We start from the raw sequence: 12,698 nt of genomic DNA on the forward strand, positions 1-12,698 counted from the left end.
CCAAGTAGCTGGAATTACAGGCATGCGCTACCACGCCCAGCTGATTTTTTGATTTATTGTAGAGATGAGGTCTTGCCGCCCAGGTGGGTCTCGAACCCGCGGGCTCAGGCAATCCACTCACCTCAGCCTCCCAAAGGCGTGGGATTACAGGCTGAGCCACCGAGTCCGGCTGGTTCTTCTCTCTTTAAGAGGTTTTGAAACCCTTCCTGATGGGCTGAGCAAGGGTGAGCAAGCATGAAGCCTTGCTATCAGGTAGAGTCGAGCCAGAGCGACAGAGGAAAGGCTTGGCCTACACTGGAGGAGTGGCTTCCAGCAATACCTTGGCAGTGGAAGAAAAGCAGCATCCATGCGTCTTCCGTCTCCGTGTTGCTGAAAGCCCTCTTGGTGTTGGGGTGGAGGGTACAAGAAGGGTCAGACAGTGACCCTTTCCTTGGGAGCATGCAGCATTGAGTGATGGCAGATGTATAAACCGCCCACTTCAGTGCACTGTGACCCGTCTGTGATCAGAGGGGGCGATTGGAGGAGGACCCTGACCTGGACTATTCTGAGAAAGGCGGGTGAGGGCCAGCTGTGGTCTAACATTGAGTGGTTAGACGCAGGGTGGGCACCTGCCTGGTGTGGTCATAGAACAGAGGACCCAGGTGATTGGGGTGGAGTGGACCCGGGGGGAGGTGAGGTCAGAGAGGCATTGAGGGAGGGACACAGACAGGTCGAGCTTCCTGGTAGAACAGTGGACAGACTTTGGATTTTCCTCCCAGTGGAAAGCAAACCATTGTGCCCATGGAATCACACCTAAAACTGTATCCTACCATGGCAGGAGGAAGGGATGGGAATCGTGGTCTTGGGCAGGTTTTCAGCAGAGGCTGGTAACTTGCTTGTACCTTGGAGAGTCCATGAGGGCTCCAGGCCCTCTGGGAGTTCTGGGCTTTGAGGAAGGACAGGCCTCACACTGCTCACTTCTTAACCCACCATTCGCCTCTGTCCCCCTGAGATAGCTGCCTCCCTGTGTTCCTTTAAATGTGGGCCAGTCCTCACATGCTGTTGGGACTGTAGGTGACTGGGATGCTTTGGAAACTGTTGGGAGTATCTGCCAGAGCTAAACTCACGCTGACCCTTCCAGGGCTAGACCCAGCAGACGTGCCACAGTTGTGTTGACCGAAGAAGTCCAAGATGTTCAGAGAGCCCATTCATAACAGCCCTGGACTCCCAGTGCCAATCCAGAGAGTGGATACATGAACTGTAGCATACTCACAAAATGGATAATAGATAGTACTAGCTATAACTACATCGACATAAACAAGCCCTGAAACATGATTTGGAGAAAGGCAACCCAGACCCAGAAGAGTGCTTGCCATTCCATATACTTCTGAGAGCACGTGGAACTTGTCTGCACTGAAAGAAGTCAGGATAGCAGTTCCCAGAAGTGTAGGAAACATTCTGCCCTTTGACCTGGGTGCTAGGTACCCAAGTGTGTTCAGAATATCAGCATCCAGCAAGCCCTCTAATTCTGTATGCTAAGAGATGCACATGTAACCAGTGCCACATGCCGATGAAATCTGTGCACAGAGATTATATGCCAATGAAAAGTGAGGAGGTGTCTGGGTGCGCTGGATCATGCCTGTAATCCCAGCACTCTGGAAGGCCAAGATGGGAGGATTGCTTGAGCCTGGGAGTTTGAGACCAGCCTGGGCAACATAGTAGGACCTCTTCTCTACAAAAAATAATTAAAAAATTAACTTGGTGCTATGAGTGAGCATGTGTTTGCAGCCACTTTGGAAGCTAAGGCAGAAGGAGTGCCTGAGCCCAGGAGGCTGAGGCTGTGGTGAGCCGTGATCATGCCACTGCACTCCAGGGAAGACCCTGACTCAAACAAAATAAAAGTGAAGAGGCAGGGGCTGGCAGTGAGGACCCATTGGCTTCTGATCTCACTTTTGTGAGTACTGACATCTCCTGGGCTGTGATCTGATGCTGTTTAGTTCTTTGCAATTTCTCTGTCTAAGAAATGTATGGTGCTCAATGAGGTTGAGGCTGGCTCTCCCCTGCTCCCCACCCCAATACTATGGAGATTGCGGGTGCTTGGAGAAGGAGCCTTTTTCTCTGTGCTCCCTCCCAACAGGTATCCCCATTTTCCTGCCTAGGTGCCGACTTGCTGAAGATGTCCCGAGATGATTTGGTCCAGATCTGTGGTCCTGCGGATGGGATCCGTCTCTTCAATGCCATCAAAGGCCGGTGGGTGTTGGTTTCTCTGTAAAGCCAGCCAGAATCTGTTGCCTGGTCGTGTATTGCAAGAAACCTCTATCCCAACCTTTTAGACGGCGGGGGGGTCTGGCTCAAAGGGATGGGAGGTATCCTCAGGCAGGGTCCTTCTAAGAGTGTGGGGGCGGGTACAAGAGACGATGTGATAAGAGGAGCACCGCTATGGTGGGGCGGGAGAGTAGACGTTGTGACAGGAGATGCAGCCCACACAGACGCTGCGGCAGACCCTGCCGGGGGTTCTCCCCTCTTCTTTGTCCGTAGTTGCTTGTCCAGGTTCTCAGATGCTCGCGTGTTCCTGGGCTCCAAGCTGCCTCTTCCCTGAGAGGAGCCTTGGACTGGGCCCCGTCAGTCTTCGCTGTGCATGGGTCTCAGGGCATGCACTCCCGAGCAGTGCGGTCCTGCAGCCCTTCCTGCCATGGTGGAAATGTTCCACAGCCACGACGTCCGCTGTGGGAGCCAACGGCCACGTGTAGCCCTGGAGCACTCCACCGAGGCTAATGCGACGGGCAAACCGAGTTTTAGATTTTATTTAACATCAGTGAACCTGAGTTTTACTAGCCACCCATGGGCAGCACGGTATTAGAGTGAGAGGGGGAGAGGGGTGTGAGCCCCAGATCTGCCTCTCCTATGGGGGAAAGCCCTGCCCCTCCACCCCATGAGCCTCCGTGTCCTCGTCCGTAACACGAGGGCAGTGGTCCTCGCTCCTTCACAGGTTGCGTGCGGATGGACGCGACTTGCACCTGTAAAGTTCTGAAAATGTGCCTGGCGTGGAGTCAGCCAGAGACAGCGACCTGGGAGGGGTCGTGTGTTGCTCCCCTCCCCCACCTCCAGGCAATCCTCCCACCTAGGAGAGGCGTTCCACGTCCCCGCCACTGTCTTTCTTCCATCCTGAGTTCTGCCCACTGCTATTTCCATCCCGGAACATTCTGGAGCAGCGGCGCTTGGGCCAGCACACCCGCTATCTATTTTCTCCCCTCCCGCCAGGAATGTGAGACCGAAGATGACCATTTACGTCTGTCAGGAGCTGGAGCAGAACCGAGCACCCCTGCAGCAGAAGCGGGAGGGTGGTGGGGACAGCAGCCTGTGTGGTGAGTTGGGTTGGGGGGCGGGCAGCGCCAGGACCCGAATGCCTGGCTTCACGTCCCTGGCCCAGGCTCTGAATGTGCAGGCTGTCTGCTGTAAGGACAGACCGAGTCTCCTGGATGGCTATGTGTGTGGAAGGGGCAGCCAGCTGCGCGTACCTGGCCTGGTGCCAGGGTTCCATGTGGTTTAACCTCATGGCGGCCCTGCGGTGTGGGCACTGCCCCCGGGCACAGCCGAGGCTTGGGAAGGTGTCAGGATTTCAGCCCGGGATCCCCTCTCCTCAGCCTCTTGTGTCTCCAAGCTGCTCCTCCGCGGCTCCTGATGAGGAGGTGTGAAGAGCTCAGGGGCACGGCCCAGGATCCTTGGAGTTCTTTTTGCCAGCAGCATGGGTTTGTGTGAGGATGAGTGGAGTCAGAGCAAGCGGAGCTGGCTTTGAAAGACAGAAAGGAAGAAGCACAGTCACAATGCCGTGCCGAAGGGCGTCTTGGAAAAGAGGCCCGGTGGAAGGAACGTTGGGCAGGGAGCACATTCTCTGGATGGCACGGGCCTGTTTGACATGCAGATCAAGGGTCTGGGACTCCTTGGCTCATGCCACCCAGTCCACCGAGAGCCACCCCGAGTGCCTGCTTTTAAAATACCGGGCCTCGGGTCAGGTGTATTTGAACCAAAGCTTCCTCAGTTGAGGGAGAAGTTTGGGAACCTTGAATTTAATCCAATGTTCACTTTTGAGAACTCGAAGCCCCTTAAAACCGAGTCACCCACCCTGGGTCGCCCATAGAGTTTGCTCCCGCCCGGCTGATGTGGGTTTTGTCCGAGGGAGTGTCTCCAGGTGTCAGCGTTGCCACTGAGGTATCGTCCGACTTGCTGACAACACGGTGCCCTCCTGGTGTCCCCCCTTCTCCCTTTAGGGTCCCAGCTCCAACGGAGCATGGTCTGTGTCGCGGAGAGGGGTCAGGAGCACGCTTGTTCTTTCTGCTGCCAACCAGCAGCCCTCCTTCGCGTTCATTCTTGGCCATCCAGAGCCGTCCCGGGGCCCACTCAAGCCGGAAAGAGTGGAAAAGGGACTCCCTCCTGAAGCGGGTGCACATCTAGCCGCACGTCAGAGTCACCTGATATTCTCTCCACCCCAGCTGGTGTCCTCAGGTCCGGGGTGGGTCTAGAAATCTCCGCATTTCACAGAAGAGACCGAAAGGAGCCAAGAACCAGTTGCTCTGGGCACGAGCCTCCTCACAGCCGAGTTGTGGCTTTCTCAGGGTGGGGTGGACGGACAGAGGCGGGCTCGCGCTGAATCAGTGGCCACTTGGAAAGCAGGGCTCATTCCCCCTCCAGTGTACCACGCCATCTTCCTGGAAGAGCTGACCGCCTTGGAGCTGATCGAGAAGATTGCCAACCTGTACAGCATCTCCCCCCAGCACATCCACCGAGTCTACCGGCAGGGCCCCACGGGCATCCACGTGGTGGTGAGCAACGAGGTGAGGGCTGCTGCCCGGTCTGCCCTGGCTCTGGGCTCTGGGCCTCGGGAGGCGCTTTGGTACCCCTGTGCCAGAAACGTACCCTGGGGGCATGGAGACGGTGAGGGGTTCGTCTGTGTGCCACCTGCTCTCGGCTGTCTGGATCTGCCGGGGAAGGTTCTGAGGCCACGTCCAGGTCTCAGTGGCTGCTGAGTAGCCACTCCACACCCCTCTCTTGGCCAGGCGGCATGCCGCAGCCAAGCACAGACTCCACCCTCCCCCAAGATGCTTGCAGAGAGGGCTGTGGAGGTCAAGAGAAGGGCACTTCCCTAGGGTGGGTGGCAGGCCCCAGGGAGAGACGAGATGGATGGGAGGGAGGTGATGGAGAGGAGAGCAGTGGCTTTTGCTGAGCGGTGAAGGTGCCACAGCCTCCCTGGGCACAAGCAGCTGCTGGCAGAAGGCTCCAGGGTTGTGCCCCCTGGTGAGCCGATCCCAGGCGTGGCTGAGAGGGGTATTGTATAGGCTTGCCGGCAAGGTTGGGCATTACTTGCACATTGTAGCACAGAGGCTTTTAAGTCTGTTCTATCCTGGATTCCTTCCCCTAACAGTAACAGTAACAAGCACCAGCATTTATCGAGCACTTACGGTATCCTGGCTACCGTTTTAAGTGTACGCATGGCAACTCATTTAATCCTGACGGCCCCCGTGGAGGTGTCATTTATCTGTTTCACGGATAGGAAACTGGAGCACTGAAGCTGAGTAGTTGCCCAGGTGTCATAGCTGGTAGCCAGCTGCAGAGCCCAGGCCCCGAGCCTGCAGGATGCCCAGCCCCTCCTGAAGTGTAGCAGAGCTGTGCTGGCAGGAGCAGGGCTGAGCCCCCGATCACCCAGCTCAGCTCCTAGCAGATTCTAAGCCAGTTCTGGGGACTCTGAAATCCCGAAGAGAGAATTACCGGGGAAACTGGGGAGAGGAACGGGGGCTGGGAAAAGCAGAGAACAGGTGGGCTTTGGGATTGGACTGGTTCCCACTCAGAGCTGCCTCTTTCAGCCAAGCGACCTTGGGCGAGTTTACTTAACCTCTCTGCCTCTCAGTTTCTACATCCACAAAACGGGCATGAGTATACTCATCAGATTGCAGTAAGGACGAAATGAAACAACAATACCAGGGCACGCTAAATAAGTGGAGGATCTTGTCATGGAGCTGGTCCTTTTTTATTTGGGGGAGCACATGGTGGAGAGATCCTTTTAGACTGGGGATGTGTGACATGCAAGGCCTTTAAGGGTCTGTGCATTTCCTAAGTTGTTGTTGGTATTAGTCCTGTTGCCCCTTGTCATTGCCAGCTGCCAGAACCTGTTTATGTTCATGGTCATTTCATCTCTGTCGTGGAGGTCGGCGGGGTAGATTTTTCCTGCCTTCTTAATTAAAAAGTAATTCTTAATTAGTATAAGCAGTTGAGCAACATAGTGTAACAGAAGGCAAATGTGGAAAACCTTGGTCTTCCCCACTCTTTTCTCGTAGGGGAGTTGATGTCAGGTGTGATGGGAATACGCCCGGCAATTTTTTGTGTGCGTTTCTGTGTGGAGGTGTGGGATTTTAAAACACAGCAGATATCCAGCTGTATGTTGATCTGCAACTTGCTATTTTTGCCACCAATTCAGAAGTCCTTTTATATCATCACATGCAGATCCCATGCGGCTATTTTTGTGCCCCTGTTTTATGGATAAGGAAAATGAAGCCCGGAGTTCCTGACCTGGGAGCTGACTTCAGAGTTGATTAGGAAGGTGAACGTGCCCGAGCCATGGTGGTTGCGGTGGCACAGAAGGCTTGTCACTTCGCATTTCAAAATGAATCTCCTTTGGAGCCGACAACGCCAAGAGCGTGGGGGTCCTTCACATCTGGCGGGTCCCTAAAGGAAGTTCCTTCCCCAGTTGACCTGTGCCCTCAAGAGTAGGCAGTTAAGCAAGTGAAGCAGAGAACAGAGCTCAGACTAAGCAGGCGATTCTTATTCCCCAGAGTCTCCTTGCCTCTGAACCCCAAATCAATCGGAAACCTTTGGCTCGGAATTGCCCGAGTGCTGGAGGCAGCCCGGCCAGGCGCAGAGCCGGCCCCCGGGGTGCAAGGGCACTTCATTAAACAAGGGAGTTACTGATTAAGCCCGTGTGGGCTCTGCTTCGGGCTCTGCATGCCCAGGCGGCGGGGCTGCCGAGAGGCCTGGATGGTGCAGGCCAGCAGTGTAGAGTCAGTGTACTTCACGCGTCGTTAGGCGCCATGGGGAGGGGCAGGGTCGACAGGTGGAGGGGCTTGTGAGGCAGTAATCCAGAGCAGACCATAAAACGCGGACGGCAGCGTTTCAGTGTGGAAAGGGGTTTTGCTGTCATGTTGGCTGGCTAGTGTGTGTGCTGTGTGTTTAAATCTTTAAAAATATTCTTAAGCCGGGCTCGGTGGCTCAGCCTGTAATCCCGCGCTTTGGGAGGCCGAGGTGAGTGGATTGCCTGAGCCCACGAGTTTGAGACCCGCCCAGGCAACTTGGTGTGACCTCATTTCTACAATAAATCAAAAATTAGCCGGGTGTGGTAGCACACGCCTGTAGTTCCAGCTCCTTGGAAGGCTGAGGCAGAAGGATCGCCAGAGCCCAGCAGTTCGAGGCTGCAGTGGCCAGGAGCGGCCACTGCACTCCAGGCTGGGTGACAGAGTGAGACTCCAACTCAAAAAATATATATACATTCTTTAAGTGTATATTGTGAAATATGGCATACATATACATATGTACTCTATACATATGCATAGAGTACACTCGTGTGCAGTTTAAAGAATCATCAAAGTACCTATGGACTTGTACTCAGGGAACTAGAATGTTATGTTACAAGCCCCTTTGTGGGCTCGTTTCAGAACTACCCCCCTCCCACCTCATATGAATTTGTAGGCCGGGTACGTTGGCTCATGCCTATAATCCCAACACTTTGGGAGTCAGAGGCAAGAGGATTGCCTGAGTCGGGGGTTCGAGACCAGCCTGGGCAACTTGGCGAGACCTCATCTTTACAATAAATCAAAAAATTAGCCGGGCATGGTGGCATGCTCCTGTGGTTCCAGCTATTTGGGAAGCTGAGGCTGTAGGATCACCTGAGCCCAGTGGGCTGCGGTGGTCGTGAGCCTGCCACTTGCACTCCATCCTGGGTGATAGGGTGAGATTCTGACTCAAAAAAAAAAAAAGCCAGGTGCAGTGGCTCACGCCTGTAATCCCAGTATTTGGGAGGCGGAGGTGACAGGATTACCTGAGCTCAGGGGTTCGAGACCAGTCTGAGCAACATGGTGAGACCTCGTCTCTACAATAAATCAAAACATCAGCCAGGCATGGTGGCATATACCTGTGGTTCCAGTTGCAGTGGCCGTGAGCGTGCCACTGTACTCCAGCCTGGGCGACAGAGTGAGACTCCGACTCAAAAAAATAAATAGATAAAATTTTACAAAAGGAAAAATTACCTAAGGGATACTGCGTTCACTATTCGGGCTATAGGTTCACTAAAAAACCAGACTTCACTACAGAATAGGTGGATGTAAGAAAAAGATTTACATACCCACCAGTAGTGAATGCCAATTCCCATTGCTCTATATCCTGGATATGTGTGTGTGTGTGTGTGTGTGTGTGTGTGTGTATTTTTAAATTTACTTTCTATTTTTCTAGTTGGAGTCTCACTGTGTCACCTGGGCTGGAGTGCAGTGGCACTCTTATGGCCACCGCAGCCTCGACCTGCTGGGCTTAGGCCATCCTTCTGCCTCAGCCTGCCAAGGAGCTGGAACTACAGGCATGCGCTGTCCCGCCCAGCTTATTTATTTATTTATTTATCGTAGAGGCGAGGTCTCACCAAGTTGCTCAGGCTGGTCTTGAACCCCTGGCCTCAGGCAAGTCTCTCGCCTCTGCCTCTCAAAGTGCTGGGATAACAGGCTTGAGCCACCATACCCGGCCTATATATTTTTTAATCATTAAAACGGTCCCATTTTACAAATAGGGCATGGAGACAGGAAGGGAAAAGGTTGACTTGTCTGAGGTTCCTGGGTGGTTGATTAAAGGGTGGTTGATTAAAGTGGGAACCCTGGAGAGGTGACTTGTGGGTCGTTAGTTTCCTGCCAAGTTGCAGACACAGGGAGTGAACCCTCCTCTATATTTTGTCCTCATGGGACACCAATGTGCAGATCACTACCAATTAACAAGGGTTCTGTTTTACAAAATATTTCACTTAGTTTTTTTAAATGTTGCTATTGTACACATACACGTTCCTATAATGTGTCCGTCACTGGGGCTAGAAGACTCAATGACTAGGAAAAAGCAAAACCAACACAAACAAACCACAGTCCCATATTAAATGGTAACAGCTTTTTTTGTTGTTGTTTTTGGTCAAGGTTTCACCTGTCACCCAGGCTGGAGCGCAGTGGCACGGTCACAGCTCACTGCAGCCTCGAACTCCTGGGCATAAGCGATCCTCTAGCTTCAGCCTCCCGAGTAGCCACAGGCTTGCCCACCACTGTGACCGCCTGATTTTTTTTTCTTATTGTTATTTTTTAGAGATGAGGTCTCATGCTATGTTGCCCAGGCTGATCTCCGACTCCTGGGCTCAAGCATTCTTCCCACCTCAGCCTCTCAAAGTGCTGGGGCTATAGGTGTGAGCCACTGCATCCGGCCCAAATGGCAGCATCTTGATTTCCTTCCAGGCCTCTCTCCATCTTTTTTGTTCAGGTTCCTGCTTTTTAAAATGGCAGTCGTGTCACACTTCGATTCTGTATTGCCGTTTTTCAGTGAATGTTGTAGCAGAACCCTGCTCCTTCATTTGTAGACGCCGTGAGAGGATGTTGTTTCTGCAGCTGTGCACGGCTGGCCTCTGAGTCACCGAGCCTTCCTATATTAGGTTAGGGGAACATTTTCTCTTTTGCCTTTCAGATGGTGCAGAATTTCCAAGATGAATCTTGTTTTGTCCTCAGCACAATTAAAGGTGAGAGCCCTCTCCTCTTTCCCCCTTTGGCTGGTTCCATCAGGGTAGTGGGAGGTGGGGGCAAGCAGCGGCAGGGTGGACCCCTCCTAAAAATGCTTACCCAGGAAAAGCCTTTGGGAATACGAAAACACAACGTTCCTGTGATGCCTCGCCTTAGAAATGCTGGAAACAGTGAGATTGGCCCCAAAGTAACTTCCAAAAGGGCAGTTTGTATCCGAGCACAGTAGCTCTCACCTGTAATCCTTTGGAAGGTGGAGGCGAGAGGACTGCCTTAGCTCAAGGGTTCAAGACCAGCTGGGCAACTTGGCAAGACCTCACCTTTATAATAAATCCAAAAAATTAGCCAGGCTTGGTGGCACGTGCCTGTAGTTCCAGCTACTTGGAAGGCTGAGGCTGAAGGAGCATCTGAGTCCAGCAGTTCGAGGCTGCAGTGGCTGTGAGCGTGCCCCTGCACTCCAGCCTGGGCAACAGAATGAGATTCTGACTCAAAAAAATAAAAGGGTAGTTTTTTCACCGTGAAGTCCATGTTGAGTAGAAGCAAGATGTGTTTCACTTTTCCTGGAGGGTCTCCAGGAAGATCCAACCTGGAATGTGGCAGCTGGGTCTGCAGGCAGAGTGGGTCAGGAATAGGGGGCGACGAGGGCCCCCACCTGACAGCGCTCTGCTGAGAAAGAGCTTGGGGGCCTGGGTCATGAATTTATTTGGAGAAGGCAGAGGAGGGCATGCTGTGACCTTCCTTGGACTGGGCAGGTGTGTGTATGGCTGTCAGAACGAAAGCCCTCTGACCAGCTCATAGGCCCTGAACTGAGACAAGGCCACTGTCTCCTTTGTTCTGTGGATCGGTCAATGAGTGGCTTTAGGGCATGGCACTCATAACACCAAGAACCAAAATCTGTCCAAAGTCTCCTCTGACATAGGTCCTTTCGTCCTTGGGCCCAGGGCTATGGCGGAAAGACCCATTGTCCAAAAGACACCAAGCGAGGCAGATGCCAAGGCATGTGTGGCAATCCCTGCTTCTGTCAGTGCGCTTTGCTTTACACGGCCGCATCTCAGTGGTCCCTACTGATACCCCAGTGCCACGCCTTTCGGGGCGCCCCAGTACTGTGGCACTGTGCCTTAACTTCCTGTGCAGTATACCCGGTGTTTCTCTCTTGCAGCTGAGAGCAATGATGGCTACCACATCATCCTGAAATGTGGATTCTGAGCAGGATTAGGACATGCACCTGCCTCCACCTCCCGGCCCGTGGACCCCCTTGGATGTAGAAATCGCCCCACTGTAATCTGCGGCCTCTCCAGGCAAGCTGAGGTCAGGAGGGCCCCGGCCCTCTATGAGAGCTGCAGACCATGCACCAGCAGAAACCCACGGGCACAGTCTGGCTTGCAGAAAGCCAATGGCTCCTTTCCCTTCCTCTGGGTCTGCAGCTTTCCAGTGATTTCCTTGTTCTTTTTCACGGGTCCAACCCTGGCATTCTAGAGAGGCAGACAGTGGGGGCATCTTCTCTGAACCTCTTGCCCTTTTGTTGGAGGCTCACTGAGTATCTCGTATCTCGGTGCCACCTTTACTGGTCCCTTCTGGCCACCCTCCCACCTCCGGACAAGGCTCTGCCTCCCTCTGCACCTTTCCCTCCTTTGGGAGCTGACTCCTGACTGGCACTGTCGTCTCCTTGGGAACTGTTTGCCCCATCCTCCCATTTTCACGTTTGCTTCCCTCCTCAGTGACCATGGTGAGCATCCGTGTTTTCTGCTCTTGGATGAACTGGTGGGAGAGGGGTTATTCTGGGTCTCCTGTCTCACCTTGCTTCCTAGGATCTGTTGCTGCAAAACCTGCAGATGTGCTCAGGGCTCTGCCTTGGCACGGCGGACACCACAGTGTCTCCAGGGCCCTTCTCACAGATGCTCGTCCCGAGGCCCTCTGTGGGTGGTGGGGGTGGGCATAGACGATTTTTCAGGTACATTCATTCACGTGACTAGAAACGGGATGAAAACAAAATGATTCACCTTGAGTTACAGGAGTCTAATCTTACTTTCTAAGCAATCAGGGATAAAGAGAACTAGGAAATGAGCATTCCATTATATTATCAGATGACCTTGACCATCATAATACCAGGCCCTCTTGGATGGACTTCAAAAAAAGGCTCATTTAGAGAAGACCTTGGTGTCAAGTTTCCTAGGGACATTGTATTTTCTGCGGGGTCTCCTTTTTTTCCACGTGCATGATATGTATGTTTAGGGTTTTGCCTCTATTGGTATAGTTGGTCATCTTTTTTAGTGGCCTAATGATGGGGAAATTTGAGTGTCAGTAACTGTGGCAGACTCAGAAATCAGTCTTTGTCTTACCTCTGGTTCTGTACTGTGATCTATACTGACCCGGGGCTTTAGCTCTTTGCTAATTTAGGTTCATCTTCCGGACCATGGTGAATCCTGTGACCACTTGCATAGCATTTCACAGCTTCTAAATGGAACTTTGTGGAATGTTCGTGGTAGACTCGAAGCTCATCAGACCGGGTAGACCTTGTCGTATACCCGAGGAGATTGAGGCCCAGAGCGGCAAAGTCACCTACGTGAGGTCGCATCACGTAGTGACAGGGCAATGATGTGCATTTGTCATGTAAACCGGGACACTTCTGAGAGTGAAAGTTAATGATGACATTGGGATAGTAGCTGTGGTATTTCTACGAGTGAAGACGGGCTCCTGATTCCTTTTCCTTTAATAGCGGGGGAGGAGGGAATGGGTTTACTAATAGCTTTGTTGAGATATGACTCACACACCATATAATTTACCCATTTATAGTGTACAGTTCTGTGGTTTTGAGTGCATTCATAGAACCACGGTCAATTCACAGAATTACAGCCAATCTGAGAACATTTTCATCACCCCCAAAAGAAACTCTATACTCTTTGGTATATGCTTGCACTTTCCTCC

At 52.7% G+C, this 12,698-nt stretch overlaps 1 protein-coding gene across 1 annotated transcript in view; it reads left to right on the plus strand.

The window, feature by feature from the left end:
- TFCP2L1 (transcription factor CP2 like 1) overlaps positions 1-10,979 on the plus strand; it is a 115,723-nt gene extending 104,744 nt beyond the window's left edge. Inside the window, exons 11-15 of the mRNA XM_021706202.1 lie at positions 2,139-2,229; positions 3,241-3,344; positions 4,669-4,811; positions 9,724-9,775; positions 10,933-10,979. Coding sequence (XP_021561877.1) covers positions 2,139-2,229; positions 3,241-3,344; positions 4,669-4,811; positions 9,724-9,775; positions 10,933-10,979 — 437 coding nt within the window. The remainder of the gene's footprint in view (positions 1-2,138; positions 2,230-3,240; positions 3,345-4,668; positions 4,812-9,723; positions 9,776-10,932) is intronic.
- The last annotated feature ends 1,719 nt before the right edge of the window (positions 10,980-12,698 follow it).

Source organism: Carlito syrichta, unplaced genomic scaffold, assembly GCF_000164805.1.
Source record: "Carlito syrichta isolate Samal-C Ts95f unplaced genomic scaffold, Tarsius_syrichta-2.0.1 Scaffold115637, whole genome shotgun sequence".
In the NCBI taxonomy this organism is placed as follows: Eukaryota; Metazoa; Chordata; class Mammalia; order Primates; family Tarsiidae; genus Carlito; species Carlito syrichta.